Source organism: Artemia sp. Qi Xiang Cuo, chromosome 13 (assembly GCF_049724085.1).
Source record: "Artemia sp. Qi Xiang Cuo chromosome 13, ASM4972408v1, whole genome shotgun sequence".
Lineage (NCBI taxonomy): Eukaryota > Metazoa > Arthropoda > Branchiopoda > Anostraca > Artemiidae > Artemia > Artemia sp. Qi Xiang Cuo.
The window spans coordinates 49350083-49375379 of record NC_142806.1 but is presented as its reverse complement, the minus strand read 5'-3'; the positions used below and the strand labels follow the sequence as shown (position 1 = coordinate 49375379).

The 25297-nt window shown below is 36.8% G+C and overlaps 1 protein-coding gene across 1 annotated transcript in view; it reads right to left on the bottom strand.

The window, feature by feature from the left end:
* Nucleotides 1-41: 41 nt before the first annotated feature.
* Nucleotides 42-25297, bottom strand: part of wol (Dolichyl-phosphate beta-glucosyltransferase wollknaeuel) — a 34724-nt gene continuing 9468 nt past the window's right edge. The window contains 4 exon segments of the mRNA XM_089099406.1: nt 42-241; nt 5775-5860; nt 15200-15428; nt 18065-18173. Coding sequence (XP_088955532.1) covers nt 138-241; nt 5775-5860; nt 15200-15428; nt 18065-18173 — 528 coding nt within the window. The 3' untranslated portion in view covers nt 42-137.

Sequence of the window (25297 nt, the reverse complement as noted above, 5' to 3'; positions counted from 1 at the left end):
GGTTATACAAATAAATCATGCTTAGATAATACACATTTTACTATAAAAAAGTGTAGTGCTCAACAACAAAAAAAAAGCTTGAAACACGTAGAAACCCCAAAAACTTAAAAATCTAATTAACAAAAGTCTTGAAATTTTCACTTTTTCCTAGGAGCCCACGCACAAATTGTATATCGCAACCATATCAAGAAGAGATCTCGGCCCATCTGTATCCACGATAACACTGGAACCACCTTTGAACCTGAAAAACAGTAACGATGTGGAATCATCTGGCACAATATAGAACATTCTTAGGCTGTGTACAATATAGAACATTCTTAGGCATTCAATACAGTAACATTCTTAGGCTGTGCACTGATCAGTCACAAGTTTAAGCTCTCTTTTAAACACAGGATCAAAGTAATGTACTTAGTAAATTCGGCTGAACAAAGAGTTTAAGCAAATAATAGTCCTGAGGTATTTGACTTCCCACATATATATCACGTTAAATCATGGGTAGAAAGAGGTCTGACCCTGGGAAGGGATGAGGGTCAAGTGGGAGAGCTTTTACGGGGATAAGGCATAAAGAAATCCCGCCATGGAGGGTGGGACCCGAGTGAAAACTTCAGTGAAACGATCAAAGATTTCAAAGCCAAGACAGATAGTCTCTGTGAGAGGCAGTTTAGAGCAAATAACAGTCCTGAGATATTTGACTTCAGCATATATATCGAAATAAATAGGTACAAAGGGTACAACCCTGGGAATGGTGGAAAGTCCAATGGGAGAGTTTTTTCGGGGGTAAGGTGTTTTGAATGTCCCAGGATACGCGTCATTGATAAGAACACTGTCTAACCGGAAAGAACACTGTTAATAAACATGGTATACAATGGGATAAACTAAATAAAAACTGTAAGAAATAGTTAATCAAACGGTAACATTAGAACAGAAAAGAGGCTCCGCATGCTATGAATTGGAATGAAAACAGGGTCTGTTCGGCCTTTCCTCCTTGGAAGAAAACTCCTTATTTGGTATTTAGTGTGGGGTTTAGTTCCTGGGCCTAGGAATTAGTTAAGGCCAAAGTTGATGCATGGGACCTCAAGACTGTCGCTAACTGATGGAAAACCCCTCCGTAATTTAGTAGCGTCAGCTTGTGCACTTAAGTACGGAGAATCTTCTTGGGTATATTTTAGAATGGAGTAAATAAAATAGACTTTTTAGTTATTTGTTAAGCAATCTTGTCATGTTTTTTGTATTAATCCCTATTTTTTGGGATTAACTTATCCCTTTTAGGTTAAAAGTCAAGTATCTACTTTGACGCAAAAATACAAAATGCAGACAAGCTTTGTCTGGTGAAATTCTCATTTTCACAGTTGCTTATTTAAAAAAAAGGTGCTCCGTAGAGAGGCGACAACGAAAAGTATAAATTTTTAATGCAGGTAAGAATGATATAAAAAGCAAGACTTAAATCAAGGTTTTACCTCCATGTTGATTTAAGTTGCGGGAATAGCCTTGATCCATAGGTGACGCTATTTCCTATGTTGGAAGTGTAGCACAATTTCGGTACTTCCAATCATGTCATGGCTTTTAGAAAAATGGTTCTTCTGGAGGCTGTATTGCTATTTAAAAGGCCGCTCCATACTCTCACGAAGTCTATTTGGCTTAAGAAGTGAATATACGACTGAATATGCAAATAGACGTCACAAGCATAATCAATGATTGAATGATGATTATTGTGTGTCAACTCAGTCAGTTTTTCTTAACTATTTTCAGTGTTATAGGCGCATTGGCCAAGCTATTGAAATCCGTTCCTCGATGAACATGGTAAATTAAAAATAAACAATCAATTATCTGTTTGAATTTTGGAGTTTTTTTTATGGACTTGATTGCAAGGATGGTTTATAACTTATTCATGACTTTTCATCATCCGTTAGTTAATTGGGTTTTAAAAATTAAGAATAACTCAACTCGTTGATTAAAACATTAAGCGACTTTTTATCCCTGCGACTCCCCCCCCCTCCTCTAGGATCGACGCTGTTGAGTTATTCTTAGTACCAAACCCACACGGTGACGGAAGGTTGTCACAATGACGTAAATCATTAAGAGCTTAGGGTATAAAGTTGGAACATTCATGGACTAATTAGGGGAGTGATCAATTGACCAAAAAGGGCAATACGGGCACGTTATTATCACTGCTACTACAACAACTACTTCTATTATGACTACTAGGGCTAAGGATATTAAGGTGAATATTTAAAGAAATGTTGAGGGGGAATTTGAACTGAATTAAAATACACGATGTGCAAACAGGTTGTCAAAAGAGCGTATCAGCAATATCTTAGGAACGGCTTAGAGTATTACGCTGAAACTTCCAGGACCTGACAAAAGAGATGTTAAACTGACCAAAAGGCAATATGTGTGTACTACTACTGCTTGAAGTACTACTGTTAATACTAATACTACTAGCAATACAACTACTACTACTACTGTGACAACCACTAAGACCAAGGGTATGAAGGTGAAAATTTGAGGGACCATTGAGGGGGGAAATTGAATTGAATCAAAACACCATGAAGTTGAAAGACCAAGAAGTTGAAACTTTCAGGGCTTGTCGTGGGGAATGTTGGACTAACCAAAAGGCAATATATGCAAGCTACTACTACTTCTTCTTCTACTAGTGCAATTACTATTATATCTAAGAATATAAAGGTGAAAATATCAAGGAATGATGAGAGTATATTGAACTAAGCCAAAACGCAGTCAAAAGGGCCTCTTAGGATGGATGTTGAACTAACCAAATACACTCTGTGCATACAGGTTGTCAAAAGGACGTATCAACAATATCCCAGGAATGGTCTAGGCTATTAAGTTGAAACTTCCATGATATGTTAAGGGGGACGTTGAACTCATCAAAAGGCATGCACTACGGGTATACTACTACTACTAGTAGTACTTATGATGCTTAGGGTATTACGGTGAAATTGTCATGAAATGCTGAAGAGGATGTTGAACTAAATAGAAACATGTTATGAGGATGCAGACTATTAAAAGGACATAAAAGCTATATCCCAAGAAAAGCTTAGGGTGGTAAGTTGAAATTTTCAGTATATTTCGAGGGAAACTTTGAACTAATTAAAAGGTACTATATGCTTACTACAGCTACTACTACCGTTACTGCTACTACTAATACTAAGGATATTAAGAAAAAAATTTCCGGAAATCTTAAGCGGTACGTTGAATTAAATTGAAACATGCTATGTGTATACAGGCTGTAAAAACGACGTATTAGCAGTATCTTGAGGTCAGCTAAGAATACTAGGTTGAAACTTGGAAAGGAATATTCAGGGGTAAAAATGCACTATGTGCATGGTACTACTGTTACTAGGGCTAATGGCATTAATTTGAAACTTTAAGGGACTGTTGAGGGAGATGTTTGGCTAAATCAAAACACATTATGTATATGCAGGTTATCAAAAGGGCGCATCAGCAATATCTCAGAAACAGCTTAAAGAATTAAGTTGAAACTATCAGGGCATGATGTTGAACGAGGCCAAAAAGGTAATATGTGAATATTATTGCTGCTTAGTACTAATACCACTGCTTCTTTAACTAAAGCTATGTGTATTAGTAAAAATTTCAGGGAACTGCTAGGGCAATGTTGAACTGAATAAAAATACAATATTCACAGATGGTTTATTAAAGGGGACTATTGACAATATCCCAGAAGCTCGCCAGGGTGTTAAGCTGAAACTCCAAGGGCTAAGAACATTACTACCACTTTTGCCACTGCTGCTACTACTGAATAAAATCAAAATAGTTTAAGGTCATCCAGATGGTCAAAATAGACCAGTTGTCAAAATATCCTGGCGGGATATCTCATAACCAGACTAAGAGATAAAGTAGTAACTCTCACTTTTAGTTTATATTGCTTTGAAACTGAACCAAAAGGCATTAGATGCATGCTGGTTGTCAACAAGATGTCTCAGTAATATCTCAACAACGACTGAGGGTATTAAGATGAAACTTTCAGGACTACAACTATTACTACTTCTTCTTTTGCTACTGAACTAAACCAAAAAGGTGTAAGTGCATCCAGGTTGTCAAAATAGCATAGATAGAATGTCTTAGGAACAGAATAGGGCATTAGGTTTTACTTTTCAAGGACAGTAGAGGGGGTGCCAAACTAAATCAAAAGATGCAGTGTCTGTCCAAATTTTCAAAAGTGCATACAATAATTAAAAATTGCTTAAACATTTCGTCTAACATATAAATAGTAAGCCAAAAACTGGGATCTTATAGAGAAAAAGCAAAAAGATTTAAAATATTCTTGCTTTTACCAATGAAAAAACTATGTCAACTAAAAACGAAATTAATTTAAAAAGGTGTCCACAAAAGAAGTTTTTCAAAGAAAAGTAAAGAGCTTCATTAAACCAAAGACGAGTAGGACTCTAGTCAAATTAATTTTTCAAGCGTAAAACTACCATCTGTCACAATAAATAAATAAATGAAGTCCAAAACGAACAGGAATCACAATAAATAACCAAGTCAAACTCAAAACGAACAGAAACTAAGAGCAGTAGGGCTGACACCCCCAGTACCTTCTAAAGACCAGAACATAACTTGCCCTTTAATGAAAACAATATGCATTTTAAATGTTTTCTGTTTTTTAATTTTTGTAAATTCAGTACTATTAGGACTTTCAGGAATGAATATCAGTATATATATCGAACTGTCAATCCACATTCATTTGGTTTTCAGTAATCTTGTGTATGAATATGATTTTTTCTTTTTTCCTCTCGGGAGACATAGAAACATACAGCTCAACATAAGGGTTTTTTTTTAACTACAAATTATATTCTATTCTTAGAAGGCACGGGATGCGTTAGCCCAACTCCACGTATTTTCTGCTCGTTTGAGTTTGATTCTGGTATTTATAGTACTTTCTGTTAGGTTTGGGTTTCATTTATTTATTCAGGGTTATTATTGTTAGTTTTACGCTCGAAACGTTATTAAAATTTATATCATGTTTGATATTATTTATATCTTTATTTTAATTGTAAATATTATTTTTTTAATTTTTTTTTTCAAATAAATTTTTTATAAAATACTAACCTAACAACTACAGTTTTTTGAAATGCGAATTTTAGGCTCAAGAGTAATCATGGAGTCACTTGATCTTATCCATTAACCGACAGCCATAAATTACACAAGAATAATTTCAAGTAAAGAGTGATTAATGACTTACAGTTAAGTTAATAGTACATATTAATAGTACATGTTAAGTTAATAGTACATGTTAATAGTACAAACACACACACATATATATATATATATATATATATATATATATATATATATATATATATATATATATATATATATATATATATATATATATATATATATATATATATATATATATATTAATTAGGTACAGAAGATGCCTTCGTTAGAATACTGACTACCCGAGGCCGGAGGTTCCAACATGTTAATCTTTGTGCTAGGCAAGGCAGTATAGTTTTAAGGGCGAATGAAGGATTATTATATCTGAAATGTTTGAGACTTATTTTCTTACAGACGGCTTTTAATTCAAAATTATACTTTTCTTGTTTAAATATTGTCTATAAATGAAGAATTGTTAAAACAAAGTTGTAGGCTTTATTAACAGTACGGAAAACAGAGATAGGAAAAAGCAATAAAGACGATATTCTGCAAAATTTTGCCGTGTACCTGGACTCATGTCAAATTTTTAATTCTAAAATCATGGTTGTAATTTTCAAGAGTTTCAAAGTTATTACCTTCAATTTCAGTCCATTTCACAGCCACTTATCAAATAGGAATATTAATTTTTTCTGCGAGGAACAATAGCTCTACATCAAACGCCCTAAAAAAATAGGATTATATTGAAAAAAATAAAGGCTGAGGGGAAACTTGTGACTTACCGAGGTGAAAAAAAACATACTCAAACTAAACACAGGTGCCAGAACTGCTAATATATTTTAAGGAAATTAATAATAAGTAATTCGGAAAAATAAGCACTCGAAATATGGATCATGGCTTGTGAGAGTGGTAATACCCCATTTAGGACAATATACTTGACTTACTTGACTTAAGGTTCCTGCCGCGTTGGGGGCGGCGTAGAGAGCGTCGCAACTCTGCTCCTCCAGGCTGACAGGTCTGCTGCTATTAGTGGGGCCTCGTCGACAGCAATGTTAGCCATCTCCAGGAATTTCTTGAGGCTATCCTTCCACCTTATCTGAGGTCGCCCCTCGGGCGAGACCAGGCATGAGCTTTATCGTCAAAATCGTAGACTATACGGGCTGGGGTTTTCGTCGGTATACGGAGGACGTTTTTGGCGAATCTGAGAGTAAGCTGTGCTGTTTGGACGGAGAAAGGAACTTAGGAGGTGAGTGCGAGCACCCTTATGTTCCTTATAAAATTGTCCTATCGGAGTCCCTTAATCTGACGGAGCTGTTTCTTGTTGCAGACGTCGATCGTCCTGAAGAGTGTTGATGTGAGAGGCCAGGTTGCTGCCGCATAGAAGAGGGCCGAGCTTACAGATGCATTATAAATTCGCATCTTCGTGTGCTTAGATATATGTGTCATCCTCCAGAGATTGTAGAGCTTTTCGACGACAAACGAGGCTTTTGAAATTTAGCTTTACACCTCTTCCTCTAGAGAGCCGTCATTAGAAAGCACAGAACCAATATAAGTGAATTGTTTGCAACCTCACCAGATGTTCCGCAAATAGTTACGTTCTCTGGTGGCAACACTGGGCGTAGGAGCTCAAGTGCCATTATCTTTGTGTTAAGCCATATTTTCAGCCCAACTTTTGCTGCCTTTTCCTGCAGGAATTCCATAACGTCAGTCAACTGGGCAATCAAGTCAGCAACGAGACCAAGATCATGGGCGAAGTCAGAGTCCATCAGAACGCGATCTCCAAACTACACACCCAAGGGCAAGCGATTTGTTGTTCGTGTCATGACATGGTTTATCACGCACTTGAACAGTTCCGGGTTGGCGGCACACCCTTGGCGTACACTGGTTTTGCTGCCAAATGTCGTGCTCCGTTTGCCGTTGACTTGGACGCAACTCACGGTCTCTTCGTAAAACTTTTCAAACAACTTGCAGCATTTGCCTGGTCGACCAGTTGATCAAAATATCATCTAGAGCGAGTTGCGATCCACCAAGTCAAACACAGCCTTGAAGTCCATAAAGACTACACATGCTTTCCTCCTGCAGTGGTGCATCGTCTCAATTAACTGGCGCATGGTAAAGATTTGTTCGACAGTGGATCTCCCGGGCATAAGCCCCACCTGCTGGACTCTCCTCTTTCTTCCGAGGATACTCGTGCATCTATCCAGCAGGGTCATAGCAAGGAGCTTTCCAGGCACTGAAAGTAGCGTTATGCCTCTTTAGTTCGAGCAGATGCTCTTGCTCCCCTTTCTCTTCCATAAGGACAAGATTATACCAGCTCGCCAGTCCTTCGGGATCCATTCTGTGCGTTAAACCACAGAAAACAGTATGTGGAGCCATAGTAGCATCGCCGGTTGGGCATACTTCAGCAGCTCAGCAGGTCTTCCACATACGCCTGCCGCTTTGTTGTTCTTCAAACGTATTACTGCTGTGTAGATTTCTGATGACGTGAAAGGAGTTTTTGTGTCAATTGTCAGCAGTTCCTGGGGGCTGGTGGCTAGGCTAATGAGTTCTTGATCAGTCTGCGCTACAGCTTTGGCGTTGAGGAGGCCCGAGAGGTGGTCTTTCCATCGACTGACCTGGGCAGCTTCGTCACTGAGCGGCTGGCCATCCACAAAGACAAAAAATGCAACCGAGGGGGGCTATGTCGCCTTTTAGATCACAGAGATGCTTATAGAGACTGCCAATGTCACCTTTCTTAGCTGCACCCTCTAGCTCATGTGCCTTCCTTTCCACAAACAGCTTCTTGTCTCGCTATATCAGTTTTTTGCATGACACCATTAAGGCTTCGATAGGTTGGCATGTCATCGAGTAACCTCACCTTGCGTCTCTGCTCTATGAGGTCAAGCATATCCGACTGAATCAACGCTGTATTAGCGCGCTTTTTCCGTCCAACATTTCCTGTCGCTGATTCCAGAACATTCTTTTTGAACGAGAGCCAAGTGTCCTCACAATTTTCAAATGGCAGGAGTGCGTCAAAGTGGTTCGAGACATCAATGGCATATTTAGATCGCATCTTCTGATCACAGAGACGAGAGACATCGATCTTGACTGGTCGTGGTTTTGACTGCTGGGCTTTGAGCCTTAGGCACTTGTTAGCGACGACTTGCCAATGGTTAGTTTTCTCAATCTCAGCTGCCTATACGTTCTGCAGTTACTGATCGAAGACCTCCATTTCTGTGACACAATGACGTAGTTGATCATTTTTTTGGTATGGCCGTTGGTGCTGTACCCATTATATTTGTGAATTTACTTCCGTGCCCAAATGGTCTTAGTAATCACTAGTATGTGCATGCTGCAGAGATGTAGTCGCATTATACCATTGTCATTTAGGGAATCAGGAGTAACTGGTCTAATGACTTGTCGCCATAAGTTGTGGTTGTCGCTCACAGTTGCATTAAGGCCACTCTGGAGAATGACAATATCGTGCGGGGATATCTTAGACAATTCATTCGTCAGGGCAGAGTAGAAAGTGTCCTTTGTTTCGGTGTCGGCTTCATTTCTCGGGGCATAACAAACAAGGACTGTCATTTTTCCTTGCTTATGACTGAGTCGAGCATTAGCGATTCTATTCGAGACGAGAGTGAATGACAGTAGACACTTCTTGGATTTGTCATCAAGAACTAGCCCGACTCCGTTTCTTCTGGTGGTTGTCCGGCCAGACCAGAGAAGGTGGTATCCCTCACCAATGCGATCATTTCCATTCCCGACTAGGTGGGTTTCTGTTATTCCAGCAATAGAGGTGTGGAGTCGCTTCAGTTCCAAAGCCCGAATCGGCGTATCGCCGGGCAAAATTAATTTTAAAAAAATATAGGGGAGAAATATGCGGCCACCATTCGCAAGAAGATTAAAACACATGTCAATTATTATTCTAGGGGCAAGCAAGGGTAGTGATGGGATAAAAGAAGGTTGGCCATCCGAGGCAGTTCCTAAACTATTCTTTGTAATGGGTCTCGGGTGGAGAGTTGCAAGCCGAACCGACCCTAGGCCTGGGTTCTGATTAGAGCCAGGATTTACCTGGATACTGAGAATCCTGGGGTGGGCTCCTCCCACCTCGTGATGTAGAGACCACCCTGATCTGAGCGTTTAGTTAGGAGAATTTTCAACTGAAAGTAAGGAGCAATATTAAAAATTAAAACGAACAGAAATTATTACGTATAGAAGGGGGTTTGCCCCCTCGTCAATGCCTCAATCTATAATATAAAGTTCTAATTTTTTTAAAATTGTATAATACTGACCACTGAATCACACCGACCTTGTAAGTATAACCAACAGCTCTTTTGAAAGTACTACGAAAAATTTAGCGTAAAGAGCAAGGTATTGACGACGGGGTGAACCCCCTCATATACGTTACAATTCCTGTTCGTTTTAAGTTTCAATGTTGCTCCTTACTTTCAGTTGAAAACACATATTCTTTTTTTAAATTTAATTTCTGATCGTTTTTTAAATAATGCTGGGAAATCCAGCGCCCTCTTCATAGAAAATTCCCTTCTCCCATTGAAAGATCCTTCCGCGTAACCCCCTACCCTGAACCTCCACACCCCACAAGTTCCCCCGGCCCACGGCTGTATACTTCGCAATAACCTATACTATATGTAAACAATGAGCAAAGTTCACAACTTGTAACCCTTCCCCGGGGGACTGTGGGAGATTAAGTCATCCTCAAAGACATATTTATTAGATTTTTCGACTATGCTGAACTAAATGGTAATCTTAAAATTTTTATCGGGTGACTTTGGGAAAAAATGGGTGTGGGAGGGGGCCTAGTTGCCCTCCAATTATTTTCGTCATTTAAGAAGAGAACTACAATTTTGAATTTCCGTTTGAATGAGCCCTCTCGCAATATTCTAGGACCACTAGGTCGATACGATCACTCCTGAAAAAAAAAAAACAAATAAACACGCATCCGTGATCTTTCTTCTGGCAAAAAACAAAAAATTCCACACTTTTGCAGATAGGAGCTTGAAACTTCTACAGTAGGGTTCTCCGATAGACTCAATCTGATGGTGTGATTTTCATTAAGATTCAATGACTTTTAAGGTGTATTTTCCCCCTTTTTTCGAATATAAGGCAACTTTCCTCAGGCTCATAACTTTTGATGGGAAGACTAAACTTGATGAAACTTATATATTTAAAATCAGCATAAAAATTCAATTCTTTTGATGTATTGGTATCAAAATTCCGTTTTTAAGAGTTTCGGTTACTATTGGGCCGGGTCGCTCATTACTTACAGTTCGTTATCACGAACTGTTTGATAGGAGCGTGTTTTATTAATATTTGATTTGTAAGGCTGAAATACATGGTTATAAGAATGTACTATCAGAAGATATTAGAATGACAGTAATATCTTGCCACATTCGACCCCCCCTCCTTAAATTTTTGTACGGCTTGTAAAAAAATACATATAAACAAATTTTGATGCGTTTTCATAATTTGTAATTTTTTTTTTTTTTTAAATAGATTTCAATCAAGTTATGCATTGGCAGAAAAATGTTCTGGTGAAAATTTACTTGCATTTTAAGAAGTAGATGTTACTTTACACAATATTTAAATATATAACGGGAAACTCAGTTAAATCATTATTTTTTCATTGAAACCACAGTATAGCCCAGTAAGTTTTCGCAAAATTCAGACATTAAAATGTTTGTATCCTCATTTCGCTTTTATTCAACTTCAAGAAGAATATGAACATTCTACAAATGACAACATAAGTTCCTTGATTTTTAATGAAGCATCATCTTCTGCAAATCTTCATCTGTTAGAAAATTAAGCATATCAAGACCAATCAGTAGGAATCATTTTATGAAGAAATAGGAGGAAAAGAAGATAGTTTGCTTCAAGGAAGAAGGAAACTATTGATCACACATCATAAATTGCACAAAAAAAAATCTTGATGTAAATTCAATCCTTGGAATAAACAATATTGTTCAAACTGTTAGTTTTTTAGAAATAATTTTCTTTCATGATCAAACATACTTAGCTATGTAAGTCAGAGCAAAAAAAAAACTATAATCAAAGTAGTATCCTTTATATTATTTTATGAATTAAATATTATTTTTTTTCATTTAAAATTGTTGTAAATACACAACAATTTTTTAAAAAAATTTTTAAAATTTTTTTTTTTCACTTCATATCAAAAAAAAAACGACAAAAAACAGAAAAACAAAAAACAAAACTATAATCAAATTATTTTTATTTATTTTATGTCATTAATGAACTCTTATTATTTTTATTAGAAAATATTTTAAAAAAAAAACAACCTGTTTTAAAAAACATGATTTAACAATAAACCAATGAATTTGAAGTTGTAAAAATACATATTGTGAATGTTCATAGATGTAAATGCTCAAATGCTTAAAATTGACAAATATTGAGGAAAATATCGGGGTTGATTTTCTCAAATATGACCAGTCGACACTACACGTTAGAGGAAATACTGTGGAATTGGGCTGAATCCTTCAGCATCAAAAATTTGCTCTCTTAAAAATTATCAATTAAAAAAAAAATTCCAAGAAAGAACTTTTTGGAAACTTCACAAGCTTTCGAAAAGAAATAGTAAAATGAAACTTAATGCTTAATTTATATTATGATATTAATTATTGAGAACTCAACAGTTCAAAATTTTATTTCACTGTAATTTTATTTTTATGTCAGTATTGTAAGTAAAGAAGAATATATTTAATATGTAATTCATTTTCAGTAAAGCGCCAATGACGCAGTCGGCTTTAGACTTTTACAGTTAGAAAGGGGGCAGAAATCAAACTCTTGTTTGTATTAACTTTTGTTCGGTTTAAGCTTGATTTGCATATTCAATTTAAGTTTTAACCGTTTTAAGAGGTATTTCTTTATTTATGTTGGTACCTGTGTATGTTTGTTTGATATGATTGTTTATTTAATGTCTGTTCGTTTTGGATTTCATTTGTTCTTTAATAGTAATTTCTGGTTCCTTTGAGTTTGAATTATTATATGAATTTATTTCTGTTGATCTTAAATTTAATATCGCCTATATTTTTCTTTGAAAAATTTCGTTTTCGGAAATTAATATTAAAATTAATTTCTGTTCGTTTTTGAGTGCCAGGTATCTATGAAATCGGTAAAATGTAGGCTATAGGTACTATATCCTACGGTTTAGGGGGTAGAGAGGTGTATAATTTATCTAATTCTCAAAGATGTAACTATGATGATTTTTTTTTTACTTTTCTTTGAAAAAAATTCTTTGGAGGAAAGTTTTTTTAAAATTAATTGCTGTTACTTTTTTAATGAAAAAGTTTTATTTAATATAATTAATATATTTAAAGTTTTAAATGTCTATAACATAAAAATTATAATATCTCATTCTAGTAGTTCTAACTACTGATTTTCAATTTATTTCAATCCCCCTTAACACTCTCTGAAAGTTTCGACTAAATCCCATCAGGCGTTCCTGGGACATTTCAGATACGCTCTTCTGACAACCTAGATGCACAGAGTGCTCTGACCCTTAGCCGCTCCTAAGATATTGCAGATATACTCTAGTGATAATACGAATGCATATAGTTTCTTCTTATTTAATTTAAAATCCTTTTAAGCCTTCCCTAAAGATTTAAGCACTGTACAACATACCCTGAAAGTTTCAACTTAATCCCCTCAACTGTTCCTGAGATATTGATGATGTGCCCTTTTGGTATTGTGTGTTGATTTTGTTCAGCATTTTCTAATATTAACTGAAAGTAGTCATAAGTAAATCATAGTAAATCAAAATAGGGACAGTTTCAAGCAGTCACAGCCAAAAGTTTTTGCAGTCAAAAGTAGTCACTGTTGCAGTCGCAACTAGTTGCATTTGTAGCCGCGGTAGTAGTAGTGGCCCTGAAAGTTTCAAGTTAATACCCGTTCCCAAAATATTGCAGATGTGCGGGTTTGATAACGTGGATGCAGATAATATCTTTTTATTTAGCTCACCATATCCCTCAACATTCCACAACCTTTCACCTCAATAGTCTAAGTATTTTTGGACGCACCCGGGATCGAACATTCCCCCCTTTCCCAATGATAAATCATGCAAAAAATGAACAAATTGGATAATTTACAATCCTTGCCCCAGGCACAGTGGGGGCATTGGGTTCAGATGCCTTCGATCAGATAGTTGGCCTACGATCCCTTTTAACTCTTAAAAAGCAAAAAGAGCTTTCAACTTCCAATCAAATGAGTCTCCTCCAAGGTCTGTACGACAGCCCCTTCCGTAAAAACCTTGTATACCCTCGGGGCATAGCTTACAATTCTTTCCTCCGGGTTCTGGGGGGTCGTGTCAACTTTGGATACATTGCTATATGATCTTTGGAATATTTTGACCAAGATGGGTCTCAAAATTTTAATCGGATCCATTCGGGGAAAAGAGGGCGTGGGGAAGGGGGGGGCGTGCTAATTGTCCTCCAGTAACTTATGAATCTTAAAGAGGGAACTAGAACTTCCAATTAAATGAAACTCCTCCAAAGTCTATACTACCATTCCTTGCATAAGAACCTTATATGCCACCCGGGCATAACTTACAACAGTTGTCCCCAGGCTCTGGGGGGTTGTGTCGACCCCAGAATTTTTGTTATATGATCTTTGAACTATTTGTACAAAATGGCTATCTCAAAACCTCGTTCTTATGCATTTGGGATAAAGTAGGGGTGGGGGGGGGGGCTCCTTGCCCTCCGATTACTTTTGACTCTTAAAAAGGAAACTAAAACTTTCAATTTTCAATCAAATGAGCCTCCTTTAAAGTTTATAGGACCACCCTTTTCATAAAAACCCTACGTCCTCGGGGCATAACTTACGACCCCTGCCCCCGTGCTCAGGGGGTTGAACAGAATGACTATCTCAAAATTTTGCTCGGATAAATTTGGGGAAAAGCGGATTGGGGGGGGGGGCTAGTTGCCCTGCGATCACCTTTAGCTCTTAAAAACGTAACTACAACTTTCAATTTCCAATCAAATGAGCCTCCTCCAAAGTCTATACGACAGCCCCTTTCGTAAAAACCTTATATGCCCTCGGGGCGTAACTTACAATGCCTTCCCCCGGGTTCTCATTTTTTAACTTTGAAGGCATTGTTATATGATCTTTGGAATATTTTGAACAAGATGGTTATTTCAAATTTTGATTGGATGCCTTCGGGGAAAAAAGGGCGTGGGCGGGAGGGCTAGTTGCCCTCCGGTAACTTCTGACTCTTAAAAAAGAAACAGAACTTTCAATTTCCAATCAAACGAGGCTCTTCCAAAGTTTATACGACCACCTCTTGCATAAGAACCTTATATGGCCCCGGGGCACAACTTATAACAGTTGCCCACAGGCTCTGGAGGGTTGTGCCGACCCCAAAGTTTTTTTTTTTATATATATCTCAAAATTTTGATCGGATGCATTTGGGGAAAAGATGGCGTGGGTGGCTGCCTACCCTCCGATCCCTCCTAGTTGCTCTCCGATAACTTTTCACTCTCGAAACGTGCACTAGAACACCCGATTCCCAATCGAATGAGCCCCCTTCGAAGTTTATACAACCACCCCTTCCATATGAAGTGCCCATGAAAAAAAAAAACAACATAAAACATAAAACATTGAAGCCTTATGGCATTTACTAGTTAAGTGTTTTGAGAGATACATGTGTTTCCCTTTAGAACATGGAAGAACTGGAAATTTCATTTAGTTTACAGGGCACTAGGACAGAACTTGAGCCTTTTTAGATTTTCTTGGACGTAGGCTCACGTTGGTTCTTCGGTTTGGAACGGGGGTCAGTAGCGTGACTCTGTAAGCTCAGTCAGAGTCGACCCAGCTCTAAATAGGTACCGAGAAAAATCTTGGGGGGAGGGATAAACAGGAAGGGTGGGCGAAAGCACAGGATTATTACCCCCCCCCCCATTGGACCTCCTGGCTGAAGGGCCATGAAACGGAGATCCGCACCACTGGTAGGGACTGTAGAATCCAATGCCGTATTCTTTACCTTTTACCTTTAACATCCGTAATTCATGTTTATATATTTCTCAAATAAGAATTATTCAGCGTTATAACATACCATCTTTCAATATGAATGCTTGGGAATGTTTCTTGCGCTGCTTTTCTTGTGAATAGTTTAAATCCACATTGCGTATCTCTCACAGTTCTCACTGCGAAAAACCAAACCAAAGCGTGGAAGCCATGCATCAGTAAATTCCTTAGAAACGACCTTGTTGCGATTGCTTCTTGTTCAAGATGTGCCCGAGACCCACATATTATGATTGACTCAGATTTACCATTTTGCAAGCCTGAAAAAAATCGCAGTTAATTGTTTTGAATTAACAGAGGAGTTATCTGAAATTAAACCCAACACGTAAATCTTTATTTGTTTTGAGATAGCCGCAGCTATAGAGGAAGTAAATACAGAGGATATTCTTTTTATTTTAACTATGTTAAATATCTAAGAAATAAACTAATGGCGAAAATAAATTAATATATAATTAATTAATTATTAATTAGTTAACATCTAATTATGGATATTAATTAACATATAGTATCTAACTTATAATTAGTATCTAATAAATTAATTAAAGAAATAAATTAAAGTTATATATGATAAATAGTGGACATGTTTTTTTTATGGATGTTCATCGCATCCAAAAGGATGTTTAGTGAGATAGAATTTATGAGGTCAAGTTGCCTCCTTTATGGGAGATAGGGAGCAAGTAAAAAATTTTAAATGGAAGCACTTGTAAGGTTTTTACATATTTGGATTCTATAAGGAAAAAAAAATAACAAACATATTTAGCTAGGAAATGCTTCGATCAAAAGTTAAAAAGCACTTGAAAGCTATGACAAAAGTAAACCTTTACAGCGGTTTTCGATATATCAAACACACTTTTAAATTTCAACTGTAATATTTGATCAGAATATTTTAGAAAACAACAAAATACTTTCATTTTTCATAATAGAATTATATATATATATATATATATATATATATATATATATATATATATATATATATATATATATATATATATATATATATATATATATATATATATATATATATATATATATATATATATATATATATATATAATGCTCATTAAACGCTAGTAGTTGAAACTTTGAAGGCATCAAACCCTTATCCATCATGTTTTTTCAACCTTCACGATACCAATAATCATTTGTCAAAAAAACATTCGCAGTTCTTGTTGTTTCAAATATTTTGCACAGGATTTTGTATGTAAGTCATGTCCCGCGTAATTTTACAGTTTTTCAAGTAACTTTTGTAGGCCCCCCCCCCCCAAAAAAAATTCAGACAAAATCTTCGTTGTTCTTCATGCAGTATCCATAAATAGGAAGCCTTTCAACAGAGTTTGTCATTAGGATTTTTGAGTTGCCATCACAGAATTTTCATGGTTGATAAAGCTAGAATCCCCTTCCCCCGAAAAAAAAAATCTTTGAGTAAAATAAAATCCTGGGTACGACCTTGGTTATGGGGGCAGCTACCCCCTTGATATACGGAATAATCTCTGTTTGCTTTAATGTAGCTCTTTACTTTCGTTTGAAAACTTGTTTTTTTATTTAATTAATGTTGTTTTTTTTTATATAGTATTTGGTGGAATATGGATATAAGGGGAGCTCCTACCCCAACTTCCTCTGGACTTGCTGAAGTTTTAATTATTCAGGGAATAACTTGAGTCGTTCTTTATCCAAACGTGAGCTTTCGTGCATTACGTTTTAGATAAGATGATATTCTTTAGCGTATATAGGCATTGCAATCCTACGTCCATACGTTCTAGGGTTCAAGTCCTGACGTGTCCCACCATTTGTACGGGACGGGAGTCATTGGTGCGACTCTGTCAGTTCAGCCAGAGTCGACCCAGTTCTAAATGAGTACCTGAAGAAATCCGGGGAAGGTAAACAGAAGGGTGTATAAAAGCACTGGATGCCTGGCTAGCAGCCCCCCATTGCACTTCCCGGCTGGAGAGCCATGACACGGAGATCAGCACTGCTGGTTTAGACTATAAAGTCTGGTGCCGTTAATTGGCAAACTCCACCAAAGTGCAACAAGACCTTTGGTAGATAATTTTACACTAATAAGATAACTTTTACCGAGCGAAAAATTGTTTTCGTAAAACGTGCCAAAATATATAAAAGAGGTGAAGCTAAATTAAATGTCATTTGCACTGAGACTCTAACATAAATTAGGAAACAGCAGTAGTTAGGTATAGGAAGGCGCATTTTTGCCAAAATAGGGCAGGGCTTTATGAAGCTTAATTTTGTATTTTCTTACACCGCAGGACTTTAGTGACCCATAATGATCTGGTTTTACTCCTAACCAAAGATTGTTTGGGTTCGTAAAAGAAAGAAGGAAGTCTCAAAACCGCTAACTACAATAGAAGTTTAGCTGGAGTCTAAACAGGCCATGCCAAAATTTGACGGATTTGAACTTTATTAAGGCTGAACCAACCAGAATATTATACAGTACATTTTGATATGTTGATATGTATTTTTGATATGTTTGATTGGTCTTACATTTTGATATGTATTACAGTACATTTTGATATGTTCTCGTGTTTCCATTGCATATCGTGAGATTACGATAGGAAATCAAGGCACTGGCTGAATTAATCACTCAAACTACTCCAGTCATTAGTGATTTTATTAAACGCATAACCATGACTTTTCTCATACAACTAGATCTCCTGAGTTAGCAGTCAATGCAACTGATTCCATTTTAGTATCTACTTAAGCTGAAACATATCCATCATCTCCCAGAACATTTTCGAGCATTTTTCTGAGTGATTATTGGTAAACTAGAATAAAAACCGGCAACATCTCTTTTGCCTAAATCCCATCTACAGTTTGCTTTATATAATGAATCAATTGGGGGTCTGAAAAGCTCATATTGTAAAAAAAAAATGTAACTTACTATCTTGAAAACTTTTCAGAGAGGATTCCAACTTCTCAATATCAGGGAAGCAAGTAGCTCCATCAGCATCCGCAAACAAAATATTCCGGCCACGACTGCTCAACACTCCCTGTAAAAATACAATTTAGACAACCACTAAGTTTACATTTCCAAAGCATTTGAAACGGTCGGCCTATTCCAAGTTTACGTGGACACTTTCGTGAGATAACTAGTCCCTCCATTTTTCTTTCGCCGCACATTCTAGCAAGACAGCTGTTCGTCCTATTTGTTGAAAAAACATGGACGATGTAATGCTCTCTGTGTGCACGGGTTTATCATTCATATTGCCTAGTTGGCCACTAGCGCAGCCACATTTTACTATTTTCTTCTTGGGAGAGGGGTGGGGAAGAGACGCAAATTAATCACAGCAGAAAAAGTGCATAAATTACATAAGACTTATAGCAAAGGTCCCAAAGATGAAGCCCATCTTCCTGCGTATATCCCTGTACCTACCAACGTTAGAAGTGTCCTCTTATAAGTCAACAGAAAAATATTCTATACCTAAAAAGAATGGTTAAACTCCTTAACCACGTATTCTATCAACTTCAGAGAACAACCTGCAGAGATACGCTGACATTTTAACCAATTTCTAGGTAGAAGACAAAGCCATGGAACCAGAAACAATTTTTTAGGCAAGCGCTTGAGCTGGACCCAGAGGGATGGGTCAGATTTCTGACGTTTTGACAGGGACAGGCTCACATCACATCAATAACAAGCGCAGCGGCTGCACATGAAAAAAAGGTCATCCAAACTCATTCCGATCTTTCCCAATACGAAATCTTACTTCCGAAGTCATCACCACAGAAGGTAAGCATACATTATGTGATAGTAATCAGAAGCTAAAAGGATTCTTTAAGGATGTTGTAATAATTGGAACGTCCAGCTATACCAATTTTGGAGTTGTTTTATCTTCGTTTATCGTTTGAGGAGATACATTATTTTTTTCAAATGCCAATCTGAATAGAATATTAGATATATTAAATCTAAAAGGAAGCAAAATTTGGCTTTTCCTTTCTTTTTTGTCAACTGCTTCTATGAAAAATTATACGACGTAGGCATTTTTTCGAAGACCACACTTCATCACCCTTCCTTTCTATGACGAACAAATTAAATTTCAAATAGGGGTCAGTCCTTTTATTAGACAGTGAAATAGATACACTGAAACAGTAAAACTCTATCGAACAAGAGCCCAAGCTCTTTGCCAGAGCTCTGATGAAGATTTGGCTAAGCGGTGCCTAGCTAGAATCCCAGTCTAGACAAAATTCAGTGCTTAGCTAAAACTACAAATTTAGTTTCAAATGGATTACAGTCGTCATTTATCATAGGCAGCGCGCTGCCTAAGCAAAGAACGATGTGGCCACAATGTTTTATTTTTCCTCCATACCCGGGCACTTCGTATCGAAGGAGTTGTCGTTCATTCGATTGTCGAGAAAATTCGAAAAGGGCTCATTCGATTGGAAATTGGAGTGGCTAGTGCCCTTTTTAATAGTCGAAAGTGATTGGAGGGCAACTAGCCCCCCCCCCACGCCCATCCAATCAAAATTTTGAGATAGCCATTTTGTTCAGCGTAGTTGATTTCCAAATAGAAAATATGTTTTTGAGGAAGAAACTCCCCCACAACCCTCAGGGCAAGGGTTTTAAGTTATGCCCTGAGGGCATATAAGAACGATGTTGGCACAATGTACTATTTATTATTTTTTCGCTTTAGAGCAGGGCACTTCATATAGAAGTGGTCGACGCATAAACTTCAAAAGAGGCTCATTCAATTGGAAATTGAAAGTTCTAGTTCCCTTTTTAATAGGCGAAAGTGATTATGGGGAAACTAGCCCCCCCCCCCACGCCCATCACTCCCCCAAACACATAAAATCAAAATTTTGAGATAGCAATTTTGTTCAGCGTAATTTATTTTCATACAATAAATTTGTCCTTGAGAAAGAAACTCCCCCAAAACTCTCAGGGCACGGGTATTGAGTTATGCCCTAGGCGCCTAGAAGGTTTTTTTTAGAAGGCGTTGTCGTAGAAACTTCAAAAAAAGCTCCTTCGATTGGAAATTCAAAGGGCTAGTGCCATTTTTAATAGTCAAAGTGACTGGAGGGCAACTAGCCCCCCCCCCCCTACTCCCATAATCCCCCCGAACACATCCAATCAAAATTTTGAGATAACCATTTTGTTCAGGGTATTTGTTTTCCAGATAGAAATATGTTTTTGACGAAGAAACTCCCTAACAACCCTCAGGGCAAGTGTTTTAAGTTATGCCCTGGGGGCATATAAGGTTTTTATAGAAGGCGTTGTCGTAGAAACTTCAAAAGGGGCTCATTCTATTGGAAATTCAAAGGGCTAGTGCCCTTTTTAATAGTCGAAAGTGATTGGAGGGAACCTATCCCTGTCGCCCGTCATTCCCTCCAACCCATACCATCGAAATCTGGTGTTAACCATTTTGATCAGCAGAGTTGATTTCCACGTATAAAATGTGATTTTGAGGAGGACATTCCCCCACAACCCTCAGGGCAAGGGTTTTAAGGTTATGCCCTGAGGGCATATAAGGTTTTTATAGAAGACGTTGTCGTAGAAACTTCAAAAAAGACCCATCCGAGTGAAAATTCAAAGGGCCAGTGCCCTTTTTAATAGTCGGAAGTGATTGGAGGGCAACTAGCCCCTCCCCACACCCATCATTCCCCCAAACACATCCAATCAAATTTTGAGATAGCATTTTTTTCAGCGTAGTTGATTTCCTCATAGAAATTATGTTTTTGAGGAGGACAGTCTCCCACAACTCCCAGTCCAAGGATATTGAGTGATGCCCTGGGGGCATATAAGGTTTTTATTGAAAGATTTACCGTAGAAAATTGAAAAACGACTCATACGATTTGAAATGCAAAGGGATAGTACATTTTTTAATAGTCCAAAGTGATTTGTGATATTTTTTGTTGTTGTTGTTCTTTAGACAAGGGCGCTTCGTACCGAAGGAGTTGTCGTGGGAATTTCGAAAAGGGCTCATTCGATTGAAAATAGAAAGGGCTGATGCCCTTTTTAATATTCGAAAGTGATTGGAGGGCAACTAATTCCCCTTTCACTGTCACCTCCCACGCCCAACCTCCCATTTGTCCATTACGTTTAAAAACTAAATGTTGCCTTAAGATTAAATCAAAATGCACTGTGATAACTCTAATTCCCAATAAGGCATCTCAGCAGTATCACAAGAACGACTGAGGGTATTATGTTCAAACTTTAGGGGCTACTTCTGCGCTTAAAATTTAACCAAATCAAAATAGCGTAAGTGTATCCAAGCTATCAAAGAAAGTAAACAGATTTTTTTGCGAATGGTATCAAGAACAAAATTTGCACTTTACTGAAAAAAATATAAATGTTTTTACTTTTATAACTTTAATAAATCAAATAATATTAACATTTTGATTACTAAATATCAGCATATGTATATTAAACTGATAACGCACTTTCATTCGTATTTTTTTAGTAAAGTGCAAATTATGTTCTGGCCTTGGGAAGGCATAGGGGTTTTGCGCCCAACTTAGTTTATTTCAGCTCGTTTTGAGTTTGACTTGGTTAATTATTGTAATTTATGTTTGATTTGGATTTAGTTCATTTACCAATGCTGATTTGTGATAGTTTCATGCTTTGTAGACTATTTTATTTTATTTTTGCTCATTTTTTGTTTAATGGGATTCTTTACTTTTCTTTGAAAAACTTATTTTCCCGAAAAAAGTTTTTTTTAATTAATAACCAATCAAGAGAACTTATGCTGGCATGACTTTCAAAATTGTAATTCCTGATTTTACTGTTACTAAGATAAAAAAAGATTAAGGAATAACAAAAATTATATTTCAATTTAAAAATGTAAATACACATGATGTAAATGGTGGAACGTGACACATTCTGATTGGCTGTAGTCGAAAATCCTAGACTTTGAGTTCTATACTCTAGAGTTGGATGCTTGGCTGTAACTTGTTTAGCCAAGTACCAAATTTTACTTGTGAACGGTAGTTGCCTGGACATTGATGTCTGGCCAGACACAAGTCTAGACAAAGATTCTAGCTAGAAACGCATGTGAACGCCGCTTTAGAAATCTCGAAACTCTACATCTTAATAATGGTTATGAAACTGACCTCGGATTTGAGTTTTATTCTAATCTATGCATACCCCTGGGAAACTCTTATCTGGTTCAAATTCACGACCTACCCTCTTCTTTTCATAAGTTGAGACAGTGTATGCATTAAAAAACAAAACAAAAAAAACTCTAGATTTGGCGCCGGACATAATTAGAATTGTGCAATTTTCAATATAGGGGAGGTCACTATGTCAAACGCTTTGTAGTTACATAATGTAGAAGTAGCAATATGGAAATCGCTTTTTATTGGATTCGAGAGTGCCAGGTTTAAAAGATACGTATTTACCAAACATAATGAAATCAGTAAGGAAGAACGAGAAACAAATAAAAAAGGCAAACCAATAATATTCCTTTATTCGCTTTTACTTCACACAGAAGATCCTCTTTCTCACTCCACTTATACCTGGTACAGAAGATGAAAAAAAAGATTTATTATCTCCACTTAAACATTAACTGTTTTTGAGGATGCACTATCAGATACACAAATTATATGCAACAACGTGGCAAATTGAATCAAGCAGAAGAAAATGAAGAAAAAAACAAATTAAAATCCCAATAAATAATGGCAGTCTTCTAGCCATTATCTTTATAAATCTAAATCTAATTTTGAAAACGGCTTAAGTCAAAGTTTGTGACTGAAACACGTGTTTAATGTCATTGCTGTCAGATGTTAGCTCCAAACGGGTTTGTAAAATCTCAAATATAACGTAAAAAGTCTTATGGGAATAAATCAAATGGATTTTCAATTTCTTAATATACTACTAGTACTACTACTACTACTACTACTAAGAACTCACTGTAGCAGCAAGCCGCATGAGGCCAACACAGCTACGCTCGCTCCTCCTCCATCCCACTCTATTCAAAGCCTCCCTCTTTACACCCTCACAGAAGGTTCCCATTTCTCTTCAATCTTTCTTTATGACATTATCCGACCCCAACCATTGACGACTTGCTTTCCGTTATGCAATTGCAATATACACAGTTCTTCATATGTTGACAAAAAAAAGAAAAGGATCGTCTTTATGAAATGAGATTAAACCATTTCGAATGCAGTTTCCCAATGGCTTTTTCTTACACCATTTGTAGTCAAGAATTTTGTTCTTAAGTTAAATAGAACACATTCACTTTTATACAGCTTCCGTTGGATTTTGAAATTGATAGTCGACAGATTGTTTCTACAGCTGAATCGTAAGTTTGCAGAATTTTTTTTTCTTTTGCTGTTTTTAGATAAGATTTTCTTAATGTTTAATACACAATCGTCGAATGCCTAATAGATTAAAGAAAATACAATCTTCTTTCTAAAAAAATTTACACCCTCCCCCCAAAACCCTTTTATTGAACAATTTAGCTACAGACTAAGCCATGTACAAGGTTGGGGGATTTAAGATTGAAACAGAAGTTACCCTAAAAATATGATTCATGAGAAAATTGTAAATTATTGCCTATAGGGGGGGGATAGGGGGCTATCATTTTAAAATGATAATAACTCATTTTTTTAATTGAAAGCAGGGATGCCAACAAGATAGTTTTTTGTTTTTATTTAAAGTGATGACTGAAGAAAATGATATCAAATTTCCTGGGAAACCATAGAAATATTTGGATAGACCCAGCCCCCCCCCCCCTCTTATTGGGACTTGTTCATTGTCTTGGGTATTTTGCAATTTCTCATAGGCTACTGGCCTTATTTGGCTTCTGTGTGTGCTCCCTTTTAATTATATTCTTTGGATCTTATTGAATGCCACGGCGAATCTATTACTCAGTTTTCCAATAATTTGAGGTATATCTGAATAATTTCAACAATTTTGTTTTTGTCATTGTACCCCTTTACTCATACCCTCATTTTTTTTCAAGGAAACACTAAGCTGTTTAACGTTATTTCGAGTGTTTGTTTGAACCATATAGTGACCTAGTTAATTATTAAGTAAATTATTTTTTTAATGTAAATCTCAAATTTTTTATTCAAAATAAGGATGCCAAAAAATTAATTATTTTTTTTGCAATTTAAAGCAGAGACGGTATCCTATCACGGTGGTATCCAGAGGGGGGGGGGGGGTAGGGAGCTATCATAATTAAATGATAATACTTCGATTTTTTTTTGAAAGCAGATTTATTATTATTTTGAAAGCAGATTTATTATTTTGTGCAAATGACAAAATTGAGAAGAGTAGAGATGAAAAGAGGAGTGTAAAAAAGAGTCAAAATTTGGAGATTCAGCCGGCAGTGGCGAAAAATAAAATGTTGGATGGGCTGTGCCTTGATAACATAAATAATAGAGGGGACAAAGAGGTCCAAAATCCACTGGGAAAATTACGAAATTACAATAAGACAAAAAAACTTAGGAGGGAGGAGAAGACCCATGACATAGAATTGACTTGTCAACAACGAGTTACGGAAAGATTGAAAGGTACTGAATTTTGAGTTGGATCGAACAATTTTGGGATGGAATCTGATGTTGGTATGATCAACTCAAAAGAGGGTTTGTTCCTTTTTTAGGGAGAGGAATCCCTTGGGGAAGATCCCCTGCGGGAAGACGTGAAAGATAGCCCTTTTCCTCGATGCACAACTGGCGGACAAGTTGTGATCCCTTTACTGAAGCCTTGTCTTTCCAGTCTTCAATATTATCTTCATCCCTCATCGCCGAGCATTATTCACTCAATTATTTTAGGGGACAAGACCCAGAAAAACGCAATTCAAGGTTCTCTCAGATTCTTACTTCATTTTCCTGAACTCCTATCGTTTTCACAGGCCTGTGTATTTTCGGCCTTAGACTATTTCAAATTATGCCAAGGGGCAATTTACTTTTTTATTGAGATGTCGGGTTGTTTCCACAGATGGAAATTAAGAGGCTAGTGCAGCCAATTTTACATGATGGCTGGCATCATCACATGTGCCAGAAACTGATTCTCTGCTCCTCTCAAATATAAATTCGTGAGAGCGAGAAAATTTTTTGTTTTTGATTGTGCTACGCTCAATTATTTTCTATGAATCCTGGGGACTTCAACTTTCAATACCAAATTCGGATTTTAGAAGATCTAGACCATGTTATTTCTATAATAGAAACGTGGGGA